This window comes from Pelmatolapia mariae, linkage group LG3_W, assembly GCF_036321145.2.
Source record: "Pelmatolapia mariae isolate MD_Pm_ZW linkage group LG3_W, Pm_UMD_F_2, whole genome shotgun sequence".
In the NCBI taxonomy this organism is placed as follows: domain Eukaryota; kingdom Metazoa; phylum Chordata; class Actinopteri; order Cichliformes; family Cichlidae; genus Pelmatolapia; species Pelmatolapia mariae.
The window spans coordinates 3,594,966-3,614,363 of record NC_086229.1 but is presented as its reverse complement, the minus strand read 5'-3'; the positions used below and the strand labels follow the sequence as shown (position 1 = coordinate 3,614,363).

The 19,398-nt window shown below is 44.0% G+C and overlaps 1 protein-coding gene across 2 annotated transcripts; it reads left to right on the top strand.

Moving 5' to 3' along the window:
* Window positions 1-12: 12 nt before the first annotated feature.
* Window positions 13-18,455, top strand: LOC134624159 (retinal guanylyl cyclase 2-like). Of its 2 annotated transcripts, XM_063469134.1 has the most exons (24): window positions 19-173; window positions 2,460-2,706; window positions 3,294-3,524; window positions 8,985-9,140; window positions 9,222-9,364; window positions 9,514-9,669; window positions 9,816-9,965; window positions 10,955-11,174; window positions 11,335-11,410; window positions 12,643-12,727; window positions 12,951-13,067; window positions 13,141-13,224; window positions 13,382-13,558; window positions 13,958-14,111; window positions 14,320-14,463; window positions 14,553-14,701; window positions 14,796-14,959; window positions 15,367-15,490; window positions 15,573-15,641; window positions 15,746-15,920; window positions 17,063-17,161; window positions 17,296-17,381; window positions 17,726-17,811; window positions 17,905-18,455. In XM_063469134.1, exons 2-24 carry the CDS (start codon window positions 2,469-2,471, stop codon window positions 17,990-17,992), a joined length of 3,171 nt encoding a protein of 1,056 aa, XP_063325204.1. In that variant the 5' UTR covers window positions 19-173; window positions 2,460-2,468; the 3' UTR covers window positions 17,993-18,455. The 2 variants fall into 2 exon arrangements, with proteins under 2 accessions (XP_063325205.1, XP_063325204.1); XM_063469135.1 differs by lacking the exons at window positions 17,296-17,381; window positions 17,726-17,811; window positions 17,905-18,455 and having other exon boundaries at window positions 13-173; window positions 17,025-17,132.
* The last annotated feature ends 943 nt before the right edge of the window (window positions 18,456-19,398 follow it).

Genomic DNA, 19,398 nt, shown 5'->3' with positions numbered 1-19,398 from the left:
CTCGACCATGATTCTCTCTCTCTCCACTGTAAGTGGATGTAACTCCACATTGACGCTCTCCCTCCTGGTCTCTGGTCCTCCCTCGTTCACCCTGACATCATCTGCTTGGTTTGCTGGTTTCAGGATTTTCGGTGTAAAGTTTTCCTTTGGACAGATGAAGCTCTGAGATAAAGGTAAACAGATCATTGATCAATCGATTGATTGTTTTGATATTTGAGCTTCTGATGCTCAGACAGACTTAGACTCTGTGTGTGAAGACAGGTTGTGTTTTGTCCTCTCTGATTTTCGATCCGTTGGAGCTCTCTCCCTGTGAAAAGGGAGTTTTTCCTTCCCACCTTCGATTGCCCCTCTAATATTGTAGGATCTTTGACTGCTGCTGTAAACCCGAGCTGTATAAAGTTAAATTGTACCTGAATATAGGGAGCATGGGACCTGAGTGATTTAAGTAAATCTGTTAATGAGCTTGATCTTCTTTAAAACCAGCCAATCAGAGAGCTGCAGATCAAGTCTTGACCTCTCAGGTGTGTGTGTGTTTCCATGGTTACCATGATTGGATTAAAGGTGTCAGCTGATGCCCTTTGTGGTTTAACCTGAGCATGTGTGGTCATATTTACAGACTCTGCTATCTCTCCTGATGCCAATACTGAGGCAACACATTTGCACACACCATCATCGTGTTATTGCACAACATGCATGTCTCTGGACAGCCTCTGGTGGCAGCCAGACAAACCAGTGAAGACCTCCACCTGCCCTCCAGTTGCTGTACCTGAGGGTCCAAACTTTAGGATTTATGGTCTCTGAGGCGAACCAGTCTAATTCAGTCCTAATTCAGAGCTGGTTCAATGAGGCTCAAGTCCTGAAGGGGGTCATAGTTCATAGTGGTCCTACACAAGCGGTCCTAGTCCCTTAGGAGGTTGAAGGTTTCCAGTGCCTAGTGGTTTGAGTGTTCAGCTTCAAGTCATCACAGTCTCTAATGTGGACTCTGTGCCTCAGATCTACCTTCAGATTAATTATCCCCAGAGGGAAGACCAGCATCTCTGTGAAATCACCTGGAGACTCATCACAAACCCCACAGAGTCACACGTGCAGGAGTTCAGATGAAATGTGGTCATTTCAGAGGTTTTGGCAGTCAGCTTTCAAATGCTACTGTGGAAATGACACTTGAGTCATGTGATATGATGTCAAACAGAAGGTCTTCTTCTGAGGGTTTAAGTATTCTCACCTTAAAACAGAGCGTGCACTGCTCCTCTGTGAAGGGTCCAGCAGGTCCCTGTGACTTACCTTATCACATTGGAGCTTCTACATTGTCATCATTTTTTAATGAAGCACTACGTAGACCCCTAAATTCTTAATCTGTTATTCACTTTAAGCCCTAACACAAGATTAAGGAGCAGATTTTAAAGGTAAGATGTTACATCATTCAGGTGGGAGGCTGGTCGATGGATTTAAAACCTCTGCTGTAGTATAAACTTAAAAATAGATATACTAGTTTACAAATCTAGTGATTACGGAACAGGTTGTTATGTAAAACGTACAAATCATGTGATTCTGGTTACCCACAGTACACAGTGACGCAGTGGTTATCGCTAATGCCTCACAGCAAGTCCTGAGTCTGATTCCACTTTGAATTTGACTACAAGTTCTTCTGCTGTCCATGTAACTGTGACATGTGACTGCATTACGTCCAGAGGAAGCCAAACCCTGTAAAAACATCAGTGTACATATGCAATGTTGGTCTATAAAATCTATTTGAAACAATAGCTTGCTCTTCTGTTTTGACTGGTATGTTTAGTGTAAATGTGTTTTCAGTGTTACGTAAAAAAAGAAACAAGTGATTCATACAGATTTCTGATGCTTGTGGAGGTGTCTCCTCTCGTAGTTGTATGTCCAGCATTATTAAGTCTTATTACAGACTGCCAGAGCTGGTCCAGTGTCCCACAACCAGTGGATTCAGTGTTCCTCCTGAATCCGAGGTTCGACTACAAATGAACTCTCTCTTCCAGAACACTGGCATACACTTTCCCAGGAAAGCTGTTGAGTGTGATCCCTCTGTAGTTGGAGCACACCCTCTAGTCCCCCTGCTGAAAGAGGGCAACCACCAATATAGAGGCAATTCAACACTGCAGAAACGTAACTTTCAGCACCTTCTCAGTCCCCCAGCAGCACAATAGAGTTCCTTATTGGAGAGTTATTGAGAGTTATTACATCAGACTGCCTAACTATCCACAATGCACCGAACCCTACAGCCCCTTGTGTGGGTGGTAAGCCCACAGTCTTAATCTCTGTCTTTAAAATGAATTGATATTGCAGGTTAAGTAATTCATTACGTGGAGGTTTCAGGTTCCTTGTTAACAGACAGTAGTTTGACAAACCTGAATCAGTTTTTTTGTGTTTCATCTTTGTTCAGACGAGTTTGTGTTCTTGTTGACTTTCTAAAAATCTGTCTGAATCTCTGGCAGGTTGTCAGGATGCAGCTTCGATGGTTGCTAGGGGCATGTCTGTGGTTGCTATGCATCAAAGAGGTTTGGACAACAACCTTCAAGATCGCCTTGGTCGGTCCGTGGTCATGTGACCCGTTGTTTTCCCGGGCGATGCCAACAGCAGCGGTCACACTGGCGTTGTCCAGGTTACGGACTGACACCAGTATGAGCAGAGGGTACTGGTATGATGTCAAAGTGCTGGACGAGGACTGCTCTGCCTCCAAAGGTCTGTTATCCAATCAGCCAACAGGACCTTAAAATAAAGTTCAGTAAAGAAAGAGATTACCTTTAGATACAGTTACGGTTAGTTACACTAGAACAAAGTGGTACAGGGTTAACCAATCACATAATGATGAGTTAGCAGCCAATTATTAGACCACCTGTTAAAAGGGAGTTTTTCCTTCCCACTGTCGCCAAAGTGCTTGCTCATAGGGGGTCATATAATTGTTGGGTTTTTCTCTGTATCTATTATTGTACGATCTACTGTACAATATAAAATGGCTTGAGACGACTGTTGTTGTGATTTGGCGCTATATAAATAAAACTGAATTGAATTAACAATCAGAACACATTTAATAAAACTTTTAATTTGAAAAGTCTGTTTGTTAGTCACATATTAGACCTCTCCACCTCCAAAGGATCATTAGACATTTAATCAGTCATATCAACAGACGTTTTATTAAGACTGTCGCAGACTGTTTATTTATTTGAAGTGTGTTTATCAGCTTACAGACTGAAGTAAGTGAAATATTTTTTATTTTCCTTATTTCTATTTGTGTGATATTTGTTTGACCTTTGACCTTTTTATTTTAGCTCTGACCAACTTTGGGGACTTTGAAGGTTATGGCTATGCCTACATTGGGCCCTTCAATCCCGCCCTCTGTCACTCTGCCTCCCTAATGACTGAGCATTGGGAGGCTGGACTCGCCTCTCCCGGTTGTCTAGATGCTGACTGGCCAAACCTGCCGCCACTGACTCCTCCCACCAGAGTCCTGTTCACCGTGCTCAGATTTTTCGGCTGGGCGCATGTCAGCATCATCACAGGTGAGGGTTTGACATCACAGTCAGAGTGGTGGGGTGGTTCTCACCATAATCTCTTCATTCAAACTTGTGTTATTTTAATTTAGTCTGAGCAGGCTATTTGATCTGTGCTTCACCATTTTGCTTTTAGACTGTTACACTCACATATTAGGTCCCATTTGTTTTATTTTGGTGGTTTGACTTTTACTGCCCATTGGACTATAACTGCAGTTGTTAATTGGGACATCACAGAAGTGGTGGTGTTTTCTGTGAGGGCTTTAACTTAACCATTGTTACTTATGAGCTTCTGAATGGAGATAGAAGTGAGAGCTAGACCCAGTTTAACAGTGTCGACATGTTCACCAGGACTCTTTCACCAAGGACGTGGAGACAGAGGAAACTTCTTTCTGACATGAAATCCTCTCTACCAAAGTAAAGTACAGAGATAGACAGAGAGACAGCTGGAGGTTCAACAGATCCACTAACCTAACTCTTCTGATCCTCAAGTCTGATTTCATCATTCTCAAGGGAAAAGGAGACATCACTGACGGAGCCCTTCTCTTTATGCGCCGATCCAGGAGGACCTCAATTGTCCTGGTTGTCTGATTCCAACGTATTAAGGACAGCTCAGATGATCTCCACAATCTTTGGTTCTTCATCATTTCAAACCAACCATCAACTAAATGATCCACATGAAACCATGATGTCAGGGGGCACTCATTCGATTAATCTAAGTCCAGACGGCTGTGATCATCTCATCTTCTCTGCTCTGTTTTTTACTCTCACAATGTCAGGTCAAGTCAAGTGGCTTTATTGTTATTCCAACCATGTGCAGCATGAAACGAGACAACGTTCCTCACAGTTCCCCACACTGTTCCTGCTTCACCGTTGTTGTGTCCACATACTATTGCATTTGTTCTGTAGATGCATTTACCAGAAGCGCTAGAGGGCGCTAGTGAGTATGTTGTTGTTGTGGCTTTGGAGAAGAAGGAAAATAAAAATAAAGAAAGGAGTTATCTCCGGTGATCCTCTGTTCCTACCTGCGTGTGTGTGTAATGCCTGCTGAACTTACACCATACAACAAGTGGCGACGAGAGTAGTGGTGATTCAGTTATGGCTCTGCTCTCTTTGCAACCCCCGGCTGTGTTCCTGGATTGTCCAGGCGAACCGAAAATTCCATTTGCTGCGTGGAGAAAGTTGTTCGATAACTACTTGCTTGCAATCGGGGGTAATGACTTTGCTACGGAGAGGAAGAGGGCCCTGCTCATTCACTGCTTGGGAACGGAGGGACAACGAATCTACAGCGCCTTGCCACTCGCTACGGATGATTACGAGGGATCCGTAAAGGCTTTGGAAACGTACTTTCATCCTAAAGTCAATGTTGTCGCCGAGAGATACCACTTCAGGCAACGAGCCCAAGCTGTCGGTGAGTCTACAGATCACTACGTTGCAGCACTGCGTGAGCTCGTGAAACAATGTAAGTTCGGAGCTATGGAAAATGAAATGTTGCGGGATCAACTTGTAGAGAAGACAAATAATGCTCGTATACGAGCTTTGGAAATTGCTAGGCGTACAGAGGCTGCAATAGCTGATGCAAAGGCCATTGCTGTTGGTGAAACAAAGCCTGTTGCTGCTGTTCAAGTACAAAAGAAGATGCGCAAGCCAAAATACAAAGCAGCTAAAAAAGCGGATACAGCTCTGACGTGCTACCGTTGTGGTTCAGCTGATCACAAAGCCAATGATAAATCCTGCCCCGCAAAAGACTGCAAATGTAATACGTGTGGGAAAATCGGACATTTTTCGAGAGTGTGTAGATCTTCCCATAAGCCTGTTAATGAAGTGACTGTGCCTGAAATGTGTGTTTTAACTGTTGACAGTTGTGTCAGTAGTGATCCGGCTAAACTGATGTGCACTGTTACTGTCACTGTACCAAATACTGCACAGGCATGTACTGTTAAACTACTAGTAGACACAGGATCTGGTGTTTCTATACTGCCTGAACGTGTTTACAGCACAAACTTTGGCTCAGTTAAGTTAAGTAATCCAGCTGTTCAGCTTATTACATATTCAAAAGAGAAACTGGATGTAGGATGTCTTAGAGCTGACATTACTTACAATGGCAAGAGTGCCTCCACAGATCTCTACATTGTGAGAACAGGAACACCCATACTGGGTATGGACTTGGTCACTGCCCTCCAGCTACACATAAAAGGGGGACAATTAGTCCTTGAGAGTCCCAAGGTCTGTGCTACACTTCAGCAAACCTCTGCTCTGCCCGCTCACTGTAAAACAGGAATGTGAGTCTCCATCTGCATTCGGATGTGCAAAGGACTTTGTACATAAAGTGAAGGTGCGACCTGAAGTGAAGCCAATACAGCAGAAACTTCGACGCTTACCCCTGTCAGTCCGCGAGGCTGTTTCCGCAGAACTCAAGAACCTTGAGGAACATGGCATCATAGAGAAAATTGATGCATCTGAATGGGTCTCCCCGATTGTAGTCACTAGAAGGAAGACTGGTGGCATACGCATGTGCGTTGATTTGAGAGAACCTAACAAAGCGGTGGTCGTTGACAGTCATCCCTTGCCACTGATAGAGGACATACTGTCTGAGCTGCGTGGGGCTGTCATGTTCTCCACCCTGGATCTTAAATCCGCCTACCATCAGCTGAAACTACATGAAGAGAGTAGAGGGCTCACTGCTTTCATTACACATGAAGGACTGTACCAGTACTGCAGAGTCCCCTACGGGTTGAGTTCAGCGCCTGCAGTGTTCCAAAAGATGATGACACAGATCCTACATGGCCAGAAAGGGGTGCAATGCTATCTTGATGATGTCATCATATACGGAACTTCAGAAGCCGAACATGAGGCCAACCTGCGTGCTGTGTTACACAGAATCAACAATGCAGGACTGAAACTCAATGTTGACGAATGTCAACTCCGTCAAACTACTCTGAGCTTTCTGGGTCAAAAGATCGGTCCAGAAGGTCTGCTGCCAGATGACTCTCATGTCACTGCTATCCTGCATGCTCCGCCCCCTACTGACCCTGCAACCCTGCGCTCATTTCTTGGCTTGAGTGCATGGTACAACAAGTTTGTGCCAAATTACGCGACTGTTGTTGAACCTATGAGAGCTCTTCTGCGTAAGGACTGTTCATTCCACTGGAACAAAGCAGCTCAAGTAGCATTTGATCAAGTCAAGCGCTTAATCGTGCACAGCCCTGCTCTGGTGATGTTTGACCCCAGTAAGCCAACCATAGTCTCGACAGATGCCTCAGACTACGGCGTAGGTGCTGTTTTGACTCAACTTGACGGTAATAATGCAGAACGGACTGTTGCATTTGCCTCTCGGAGCCTGTCTGATGCAGAGAGGAAATACTCAATCGTCGAGAAGGAAGCCCTAGCTTGCGTCTGGGCTGCTGAAAAATGGCGCACATGGCTCTGGGGCAGAAAATTCCTCCTACGAACAGATCACCAAGCACTTACAACATTGCTGACTACTAAGGGCAATAACAGAGCTGGTCTACGCATAGCCAGATGGTCAGCTCGCCTGTTGGAGTTTGACTATGAAGTGGAATATAGAACTGGGTCATTGAACCATGTTGCTGACTGTCTTTCTAGGCTCCCACTTCCCGAGACAGACATGGCATGTACAGGGGATGTAGAGTCAGTTGCAGCCATCCTCACTGATCTGAGTGCTGTGTCTGAGGATGACTTCCAGTCAGCGTGCAAAGCCTGTCCAGTGTTCACAAAGCTCCGTGTGCAGATACGGAAAGGCTGGCCTGCAAGGAAGACGTCACTGGAACCTGACTTACAGCCGTACTTCCCAATCCGCCATGAACTTGCAGTCATGAATGAGTGCATCGTCAGAGGTACACATCGATTGCTAGTGCCTGAGTCGTTGCAGAAAAAACTCACTGATATAGCTCATGAAACTCACCAAGGCATTGTACGTACCAAACAACGCCTGAGGGAATTGTACTGGTGGCCCAAAATGGATTGTCACATAGAGACACTGATAAAGAACTGTGCAACGTGCAGACAGAATGACAAGTCCACTGTCACCCATGATGCTCCACTTCAACCCATTCCTTTACCAGCTGCTGCTTGGGAAAAGGTGTCTGTGGACATCATAGGCCCTTTTGAAATAGCCCCTTCTGACTGTAGATTTGCCATCACATTGGTAGACTACTTTAGTAAGTGGCCTGAAGTAGCTTTTGCTCCCCGAGCTGATGCAGCCACTATCATTCAGTTCCTTTCTGTAGTTTTCTCTCGTGAAGGGAATCCAAAGACATTGATAAGTGACAATGGCTCCCAATTTCTCTCTGCTGAGTTTGCTGACTTCCTCAAAAGCAGGGGAATACAACACCTAAGATCCTCAGTGTATTACCCAAGAGCTAATGGGGAAGTTGAGAGATTCAATAGATGCGTTAAAGACTGCCTACAGACTGCCTCGATTCAAGGACAACCCTGGAAATCATTCTTGAGAACTTACCTGATGGACTACAGAGCAACCCCTCATTCAACAACTGGAGTTTCCCTTTCAGAACTGCTCCATGGACGACGAATGAGAACAAAGTTACAGGTAATGGATATGCCTGTTCCTCAGACAGAGAGGCATACCATGTGCGAAAGAGTTAAGAATAAGCAAATGAAAATGAAAGAATACACCGATGCTCACAGACACGCCAAACCGTCCAACTTTCAACCTGGTGACAAGGTATGGGTTAGGAAGCCATGGAAGGTAAAGAAAGGCGAGTTAAAGTTTTCTAAACCAAGGACTGTCATGACAAGGAAAGGGCCAAATACTTATTTGCTGGATGATGGACGGACCTGGAATGCCTCACACTTATCGGCTCTGTCAGAGCTGAACACAGGTACTGATTCTGACACAACAATGGACTGTCATGAACCAGGAACTGATCTAGCATCTAACTCTGAGTCTGATAGTAGGCTTAGGCCCACCAGGATGAGGAATCCACCTTGCTGGACCCAAGACTTTGTCATGGGGAAGTGAATGTTACTGAGTAATGTGAAATATGTTAAACGTGTATTAGGTGACATACATCAGAATGATGAAGTCAGGTTCATGTAAGAAATCCTTATTCAAAGGGGGAAGATGTTGTGTCCACATACTATTGCATTTGTTCTGTAGATGCATTTACCAGAAGCGCTAGAGGGCGCTAGTGAGTATGTTGTTGTTGTGGCTTTGGAGAAGAAGGAAAATAAAAATAAAGAAAGGAGTTATCTCCGGTGATCCTCTGTTCCTACCTGCGTGTGTGTGTAATGCCTGCTGAACTTACACCATACAACAACCGTTCCTTTTGTGAACCTGCACAAGGTCTGGCTGACAGCTTTTACCCAACATTTGCGTAAACGCAGGTTATGCATCACCCCGGCAGTTTGTTTCTATTGTGATCGTCTTTGTTGTCTTAATTGTTTATCAGTGGTTCCTTTCTCCATCCCTTCTCCTCTTTTGTGTAGCTGCCACCGACCTTTGGGAGAGCACCGGACAGGAAGTGGCCTCTGCGCTCCGGGCTATGGGTTTGCCGATTGGGCTGGTGGTTACCATGGAAACAGGCAGCAAAGGCGGGGCTCGAGGAGCGCTGAACGAAATCAGAGAAGCCGACAAGGTCAAAGGTCAGAGCTAAGAGATGATCGTTAAGCTGCCATCCCTGAACTGAACACATCAGATCAGAGAACTTTTTATTTCACCTTCAGTGGTCATCATGTGCATGAGCTCTGTCCTGATTGGTGGAGAGGATCAGAGGGAGCTACTGCTGACCGCCCTGGAGATGGGGATGGTTTCTAATGGTTACGTGTTCATTCCCTACGACGCCCTGCTGTACGCGATGCCCTATCAGGTAACGACCAACAAGTTCTCAAGCAGGTTTTATTCCATTTCTCCGATCGTCAAAAAGAAAACTGAGTCAAGCAATTGATTTGAAACTTTTCTTATTTACCACCCATACACCACCCCACTGTCTTTACCCTCTCTGTTTTATCCAATCAGCACACAGTCTTCAACCAGCTGACCAATAGCACGCAGCTACGTCACGCCTATAGTGCCGTCCTGACTGTTACCATGGCATCCGACCAGAGTTTCTATGAAGCTTTCCGTGAGGCTCAAATGAGCCGAGAGATTCACTCGGGTGTCTCTGCCACAGAGGTAAACAAACAAACAACAACAAACACGGGCTTTAATGTGCTGATGGATTCAGAGGTAAACAAGTAAATAACGTGTAAACGCACAATGTGTGCGTCCCTATGAGAGAATCTAATGTGACAAAGTGTTGTCCTGGATTTTGTCTGCAGGTGTCTCCTTTGTTTGGGACCATTTTCAACATGGTCTACTTCGTTGCAAAGGCAGTGGAAGAGCGCCGTCAGGCGGGGGGTGGACACTGGGTGACGGGCAATCAGCTCATGAAATCAGATGGAGGCTTTGATTTTCAGGGTTTCAATCAGGTCACACAGATTTAAGCACTCACTAGCTGAGTAACTGATGGAGTTGCTGCTTTCAGTATCAAAGCTGAGATAAAAGACGTTCTCCTCGTTTCCTTCAACAAACTGCTCCAGATCAGACTCATGACACTCAGAGAGGCAAAAAGTACAACAAGGCGCACTTTACGGTTTTTAAAACTATGACCTAAAACTCAAGTTTTTGTTTTCCAAATTTTTTGTGGCAGTGAAGAGTTACTCATGACTGAACCTTCTAGTGTCAGATGACTCTGATCTGGGAACAGTTAGTTCTGATTAAGTTAGACAAACTAATTGAGTCTCTGTGTCCACAGACACAAAAGACAGATTTATTTTCAGAGTTTTAATAATTGTTTTTCACCACTTAATACAACATAATCGCATCCCATTGTTGATAGTTTGCATAAAGTTCTCTAAGGAGCTTGGAAAGATTTTCAATGAATATTGAGAAGAATAGAAACCTCAACACTGAACTTTACCGGAAACCGACACACATGGACCAAAACCTTTCTCTCTGAAGTTCTCCAGAGGCCTGGTAATGAACTAATCATTTGACCCCGTTGACCCAGGGTGCGATCTAAAACCTGTAGGACACCGGACCTCGAGGCCTGGAGTTCGAGACCCCTGAAATAGAGGATCAATAATGGGTCAACAACCCTCTTAAGGGACACTCCCAAAGGGGTTAAATCTGGGACTCTCCATCAGTTGCTCGCAGACCTGGAGAAGCTTCTCGGATAAAACGTCTTCAAGCAACCTAAAGAAGTCCAGACGCTTTTCTTTCCAAGCTCCTTAGACTATGATGACCGGGATGACTGAGAACCTTCACAGACATTTAGAATAAAGTTAATAAAGAATAATTAATAATTTCTGAGCCACAGAATTTGATTTGATCTTTTTTGTTTTCATCTTCATCATTTTCATCGCGCCCTCACCTTAAACTCAATGGTACAATCAGCTCCTGTCTTCTTCCCTGTCAGGTGTTGTATGGAGGTACAGAGGGGCGTGGCCTGCAGGCCAGCTACGTAGTGTTGGACAGCGATGGCGACCGCCTCGTCCCAACACACTCACTCTCTCCGACGCACACCGACGGGATGACCGGAGGTCTGAGACCGCTGAGCCGTTCCTTTGTCTTCCCGGGAGGAAAACCCCCCTCAGCCAGCTTCTGTTGGTTTAATCCGGATGAGGCCTGCAGTGGAGGTGTGTTTACTGACCCACAGAGAGGGTGGGAGCTTTGTGCTTCAGTTCAAATGAGGTCTTAATTACACCTGTAGTTTCTGTATGTGTCGTGATTTAGTGTTCATGTTGACAAAAGGTTTCTGTCTGGCATGGCTATAAATGTGGACTCCACTCCCTGCAGGTATGGGCGCTGTAACTGTGCTCTTCCTTTTCCTGTTGTTCTGCGCTCTGCTTGGAGGCCTTTTCTTTTGGAACAGGTTAACACACACTCTTAATCTCATACACCCCTCTCTAACCTACCTGGTGCTTAGTCTGTTTTCAATCTGTTTTCAGTCATCCCGGTCATGGTAGTCAAGCTTGGAAAGAAAAGCGTCTCGACTTCTTTAAGTTTCGTGAAGACGTTTCAACCGCAAAGCTTCTTGAGCTCTAACACCAAATGGTGGAATGACCAAGGTTTTAAGCCCTAGTGGGAGTTGTCCCTTGAGATGGTCGTTGACCCATTATTCATCATGTGACTCATCACATGAGCCGAGGTATGAGACAGAGTGTGGGTCATTTTTAGCAGAGGTAGCCAACCTTTACATGGAGGAAGTAGAAAGTATGACTCTTGGCAGCACCGAGCCACTGGTACAGACACATGTATGCCACCCGGGTCAAAATCAAAACCCAAGAATCAGAATCCTTCACTGCTCACATCAACTCAGTGGACAGAAACATAAAGTTCACCAGGGAAGACAAAAAAGGATAACAGTTTGCTGTTTCTGGACTGTGCCGTGCGTTCAACATTAAAGTTTACTGTAATAGAGAGAAGATGGTTTGAAAGAGGAGTGAAAGAAGCCATCTATGTCCACTGTGAATGACCATCTTTGAACAGAGGGCGGGGCTTATCACACCAACTGTCAGCCATCTGTTATCCTGTCTCTGATGCTTCCCAGGCGCCTTAAGGACTCACAATGGGTTCACCCAAAACCTCTGCTTATAATGACTCACACCCATTTTTATACCTTGGCTCTTGTAATGAGGCCATGATCAAGAGTGGGCCAATGACCCTTTTAAGAGGCCACTCCCACTAGGGCTTAAATACCTGGGACTCTCCACTATATAGTCTTAGAATTAAGGAAGGTTTCTCAGATAGAGCCTCTTTAAGAAACTTGAAGAAGTCCAGTCGTTTTTCTTTCCAAGCTTCTTAGATTTCTGCTGCTTAGTTAAAACAAACAAACAAACAAGCCATAACCACCCTGAACTCACTGAAAACATAGTTTCACCCCCCAGTCCAAGGACTTCCCTCCATACACAATCTACCATCACCACTGTGCAATACTTAATTTATGTGCAATAACCCACACTGTAAATATATAACACGATTTATGTTTTCATGATATCTGTATATTTTATATTGTTTGAATTGGGACTGTTCATATGTATATAGTGCTGCAGAACTGTGCACCACAGCCTCTTTCTTTTCTCACGTGTCTAAATCTCTGTACAGGAGTACTAAGGGAGCAGTGACAGCAACCAAAATGATCCTTACTCTGGACGACATTGTCTTCATCGATACTCAAGTCAGCAGGAAGGTCAGAGAATGTTTAGCTTGTTTACGTTTTACAGGTTTTACTGGTGGTAACTACTGTTCAATCTCGTACCATTGCTGGTACTGGTGTGTCTGTAGTTCTGTAGAAAACTGGGAGCAGCAGGAGTACTAACAGCGAGGCATGTTTGACTAATGGGCCGATCGATAAGTTGATCAGTGAGCTGATCAGTGAGCTACCTTTGGTCAGATTGCTGTTGTTTCCATAGAAACTCAACGATGAGTCCATCATGAAGAGTCTTTTGGAAATTAAAACTCCGTTGCGATCGCTCGCTCGAAGTTATATCCTCACAACACCTGAGAGCTCCAACATCGGGATACTGGAGGTATTACCTTTACCTGTATCTGTGTGAGCCTACCTGCCCTGTCACATTCCCTGATTGGCTGTGCTGTTTTCAGGGTGACTGGGTTTGGCTGAAGAAGTTTAGTACTGGAAAAACACCAACAGAAGCCAGTCAACACACCCAGAATATGTTCAGCCAGGTATGATGAGCAGAAAATCTACAATAGAAACACAACAGACACAGATTCTATTTGTTTCTGTGTCCGGTTTTCTGTTCTGTTGTATGGCGTTACCATCTGTATGTGAAACAGATTAGCAGTATTGCAGTATTAAGAGTATTTTCTGCCTGGTGATCAGTTGCGGGAGATGCGACACGAGAACCTAAACCTGTGCCTGGGTCTGTTTGTGGACTCGGGGATCTTTGCCCTGGTGGTCGAACACTGCCCCCGAGGAAGTCTGGCAGACCTGCTGGCTGACGGCAACGTGAGGCTGGACTGGATGTTTAAATCCTCACTGCTCATGGACCTCATCAAGGTGCTGCTGAACCCCCTCTCCCTGGTGTTCAGTTATATTTACTATGAATAGTGGTGGTGGTCGGGGGATGTGATATCACATCCACTTTTTGTTTTAATTGATGTTGATAGAGTTTATTAGATAATCACTGTTTGTACAATACTGCTACTACTACAACAACTGGTACTGTGAGCATTACTCACACTAGTACTCTGCTCCTTATTATTAATAGTGCCACGATAAAACACTGCTGTCCTAATAAATGATCTATGAACTAGTCTGATAAAGTTCAGGTTTCACGACTCGACTTCTAAGTCAATTAATTATGCAGTTCTATTCGATTTTATCTATGATATCTTTAAAGACTGTTTCATTTCTGATCAGACCGATCAGATTACTGATATTAAGTGTTTGTTTCAGGGCATGAAGTACCTTCATCTGCGAGGTTTGACTCATGGCCGTCTGAAGTCAACAAACTGTTTAGTTGATGGTCGCTTTGTTCTGAAAATAACAGATTATGGACTTCCTATGATCCTGAAATCCCAGGGGATCAGCATTCCTGAGGATCCACACGGTAGAAACATGAGCATGTTCAGATGTTTGAATTCTGTCTCAGACGCTGTATCTCTGCTTACACGTGTGTTTATGTCAGAGGGCATATTAAGACTCTCTATCCTAACCCTAACATTAACCCTAATCATGAACAAAACAGAACACAAACCTGTTTAAATAAAAACTGCAGATATCTAAATGCATCTGTGTGTTTCTATCCCGTCTCTCAGACATGCTGTGGACAGCTCCGGAGCTTTTGAGGAATCCGGTCTCAGGAGGTTCGTTTGCTGGAGATGTCTTCAGCTTCTCCATCATCATACAGGAAGTGATCTCACGCACACTGCCATATGCCATGATGGACATGCCGGCTCATGGTGAGGGAGGATGTCTGATCAGCTGTGTCTCTCATATTTCAATTGTCTCTTATAAACCGTCTGTCTCTTATCACCTGTCTGTCTCTCAGAGATCGTGGAGCGTCTGAAGCAGCCTCCTCCTCTCTGCAGGCCGATCGTTTCGGTCGATGAAGCTCCTACCGAGTGTCTCACGCTGATGAATGAATGTTGGAATGAAGATCCGAGTAAGAGGCCGAGCTTTGATGACATTTTCAAACAGGTGAGCCGAGTCTCACTGCTGCCACCTGCTGCCTTCTACAGGCTCGGGGTTATTTTCTGATTTCATCTCGACTCCTTTGACAATCTGTTTGCAGTTTCGAGGTATCAGTAGAGGTCGGAGGGCCAACATCATCGACTCCATGCTGCGGATGTTGGAGCAGTACAGCTCAAACCTGGAGGATCTGATCCGAGAACGAACGGATGAATTGGAGATTGAGAGAACCAAGACAGATAAACTGGTGGGGCAGCTCCTGCCAAAGTAAGACTAAAACAGTAAATTACTAGTAATAATTAGCAGTAATGTGAACTGGAGGTGGGGTCAGAGTCTCTGATGAGTGGGTGGATGAGAGTCCTCGAGAATAGAACTGGGTCGTTGGGCCTCGTTAATGAAGTTCACTGCAGACAGGAATGAAGGGTTCTCATGATGTAGACTTCCTCTGCAGGAGGAGTACATTTAGCCAGGAGAATTTGTTCTTTGGCAGACCAGGATGATGATGGTGTTAAAAGTGAAGCTAAACTGGATCCATTGTTGGTTCCTGCAGAGTCCTGGGTTTGAAGGATGAAGTGGAGAACCATGTTTAAACTTCTGGCCTCTATTTTGGCGGTTTGCTGCATGGTTACACAAAGCAATGACATTCTTACTTTGCGAGTTCCCATTTGTTCCAGGTCTGTGGCTCAAGCTCTGAAGAAAGGGAAACCAGTCCAACCTGAACATTATTCGGACTGCACCCTTTACTTCAGTGACATTGTTGGATTTACAACTATTTCTGCTCTGAGCGAGCCCATCGAGGTACAAACTGTTTGAACTTATTTTTGTGCATTTCATTTTTCACTGTTTCACTAAACACGCGCGCGTGTGTGTATGTATGTAGGTGGTCGACCTGCTGAATGACCTCTACACCATGTTTGATGCCATCATTGCTCTCCATGATGTGTACAAGGTAACACACTTCCACACGTGTCCGACCTAAACAGTAAAGACGTCTCTTAATTTCTGGATTATCTGAACAAAGACACATGAAATTTGGTTCTGGTTTTGTTATAGGTGGAAACTATTGGAGATGCCTACATGGTGGCTTCAGGTGTTCCCAACAGGAATGGGAATCGACACGCAGCTGAAGTGGCCAACATGTCTCTGGACATCCTGCACTCGATAGGAGCTTTTAAGATCAAACACATGCCTGAGATTAAAGTCAAAATCCGCATCGGACTGCACTCAGGTACACCTGTCAACCAGTTATCTACTCATTCAGTACCAGGACGTCAGGAGAGGGTTCATTTATCAGTGTAATTACTATCAGCTTTCCTCATCTGAAGAATCCAGAGTATGTTCAATGTGTCTCAGGTGTAAGTCACTCTTAGTGTAGACACATATGGATGAGATTAGTGAAGGTTGACTTCTGTGGCCAACTTAAAGATTTAGAAATAGAAAAAATTTAAATAGAAATATCGGGAGTAGTGAGTAGAAATGTCTGTTGACAGAACTGTTTTGGGAGATCTCAGGCTGGCTGAAGGTCCTGCTTCATCAGCAGTTGGTGCTCAGACCACAAGGATGGGAATAATATTTGAACTAGTCAGACTGGATCACAGTACCAGTCAAAATTTTGGACAAAACAGTTTAATGTTTTTTCTTTTTAGATTCTTGCTGAAGGCATCAACTAATAATGAACACATATTGAATTATGTAGTAAATCAAAAAGTATGAAAAAACTCAAAACATGTTTTTGTTTTATATTTTAGATTCTTCGTATTATCCAGCCTTTGCTTTGATTACTGTGTAACCTGAACGTGTGTCCCTCTATCCTAATAAAATGATCCACCCTGCTGGCCCCAAGTGTAATATTTACAATGTTCGGGTCTCGGGCCTTCCAGTGTCGAATCACCACAAGGCCTCTCCGATTCACACTCACTAACCCACTAGGTACTGAAAGGAGATTGGCAGTAGCAGAATAGATGGAAGCAAATAAGGCCTCCAGCCTACACAACACTAGTGATGGGAATTCCGGGTCTTTTTAGAGAACCGGCTCTTTCGGCTTGGCTCACTAAAAAGAGGAAAACCATGACTGACCTTCAGTTGTTAAAGTAACGATGGACTGTTGTTTCTCTTTACTTAGCTGATTGGTTCTTGCCATAATATGAATTGTAACAGTTGTCAAATATGTCTGTCAGCTGTGTACCAACCTGAATTCTGCACAAGGCGTGTCCAAACCTTTGACTGGTAGTGTAATTTTGTTACCAGCTAGTTTGAATGTAACCCTACATCTCTGGTTAAAGTATGGTAATAATGATTCCTGACGTTGTCAATGGTGTTATCGCTAACACAGGCAGTGCCAGGTAAAGGTCTGGCCCTCCCTGTCTTCAGGTGCTGTGGTAGCAGGTGTGGTTGGACTCAAGATGCCCAGGTACTGTCTGTTTGGAGACACGGTGACCACGGCCTCACTCATGGAGTCCTCTGGGCTACGTAAGTAAAATCTTTGATCAGTGGTTTGATCACTGAGAAACCACCCTGATGTCTCTCCTGTCTGTATTTAAATTATGTCAGAATCACTAGTTTCCTCCTGAGTTGCAGTGTGACGATGTGTTTGTGGTCTGCAGCTTACAGGATCCACATCAGTCTGAGTACGGTCAAAGTCCTGACCAGTCTGAAAGTGGGATACCACATAGACACCCGGAAGGCACAGGTATGCTAATCTAAACAGACCTGAAGCAAATCCAGATTTTAATAACATGAAAATATAATTGCATGACACAATAGCTGTGAATGCTGTTAGAAAACAAACACACAAAATGGTGATAAAGGCAGCACGGTGGCACGGTTATTAGCACTGCTGCTTCACATATAGAAGGTCTTGAGTTCGATGGATGGTTTACAAAACCTCAAGTCAAGTTATTACCCCCAGGTTTACTGTAGTCCAGTCTGACCAGGTTCAGATTCTGGTCCAGATCCAAAGTGTCCTTGTCCCCAGTTAGTCAGTCTGATGAGTCCATGGTGGGACTCGTTGATGTTTGGATGCTTGTGTTGCAGGTTAAGGGCACTGAGGACACGTACTGGCTGATGGGTCGAGAAGATTTTAATAAACCTCTTCCTGTTCCTCCAGACCTCACCGGAGGGTAAGAACACACAGTGATCATTACCGATTATCAATAAAGTAATCATTAAACTGAAACTCTTTCTCCACCTGGCCACACCTGTCTCTCTGTCAGGGCCAGCAACCATGGAATCAGCCTGGATGAGATTCCAGTCGACAGACGACAAAAGTTTCTGGACCGACAGAACAAGATGAAGAAGTGACAACAGCCACACACAGACACACAGTGTCATCAGCTGATGAGACCCTCTCAAAGACATCTGAACCCTGGAGATCTTCAGGCTCCCGAAGGCTCAATCATCACCATGGGTGCCAATTGCTACTTCCTGATTTAACTGGAAATCCTCTTTGATTGGTCACTGACATCGCTTCTGTTTCTGTTTGACCAGTGGAATTTGTCCCTCACACTGTCTGATGTTTAACTTTAACCTCTCTTGTTACCATGGTGACTGTGATGTGTTAGTAACCTGGAAATAGAATTAGGGTTGGGTTGTTCCTGTCCAATGAATGCTGTTTAAATGACTGTTAAAGAGTGAGTGGATGCATGACAGATGTTTCTGGCTCTGCACTGTTATAATCAGTTCTGTACACTGACTCTGGCTGTATGCTGTCGCTGTTTCTGATGCTTCTTTAAAATGTAAATGTTCCATTAAACTCTGAGGTAGACTCAGTGCTTAAATATGGATTTTCCCGGATGCTCCTGAAGGCACCGTCTTCCTCAATAAGTCAATCAAACATGTGCAGTTCAGGTCTATTTTCTTCACTACCAGCTGAATTTCACATAATAATCTGTAAAAATAACACACAAACACCCATTGTTGTTTAAGTAATAATATTTTTTTTAAGCAAATGAAAAAAAATCCTAAAAAGGGTGAAAAAACAAACAAAAATGGAAACAATTTAGCTTAAATATTGTCTAAATTAGACAAAGGGCGGCTGCTGAGATGCTCACAGGTGAGGGCTGAAACGAGCCACTGACTCCTCCTTTTATAACCTCCCTCTCAGTCTGCATGTGTTCATTCCCTTTCCAATTTTCATTCGTTCTCATGTTTTGTGCATTTTAAATTAATTTCCTTGTGCTTCCTCTTCTTAAATCCTATTTTTAAGCTTTTCACCTTCTAAATTTAAAAATGGATATTCTCTGTATTATTCCAATTTTACATTAATTTAATTAAAGTTGATTTAAAAGTATTAATATTTTTTTGATATACCCTAACCCCTAACCCTCTCTCCTCAGTGTGATTGCTAAACATAACCAGATTTACTCCAGTTACCCTTCCAAGTCCAATTAGGGGTGGGTGGGTTTTGATAATCGATTTTAGCTTGAATAAAGTGATATTGATTCATTAAATCCTGAACCAATTTTTAAATATAAATGTATTTTGCCAGAAATGCCAGGATCTCAGGTTAAAGCTCACAAAACTACCCTGCTCAAAAAATAAAGGGAACACAAAAATAAGAGATCCCAGATCTGAATGAATGAAATATTCTTATTAAATACTTAGTTTGATAGTTGATAGATAGTTGAATGTGCTGACAACAAAATCACACAAAAAATTTCAATGGAAATCAAGCATGGAGGTCTGGATTTGGAGTCACACTCAAAATG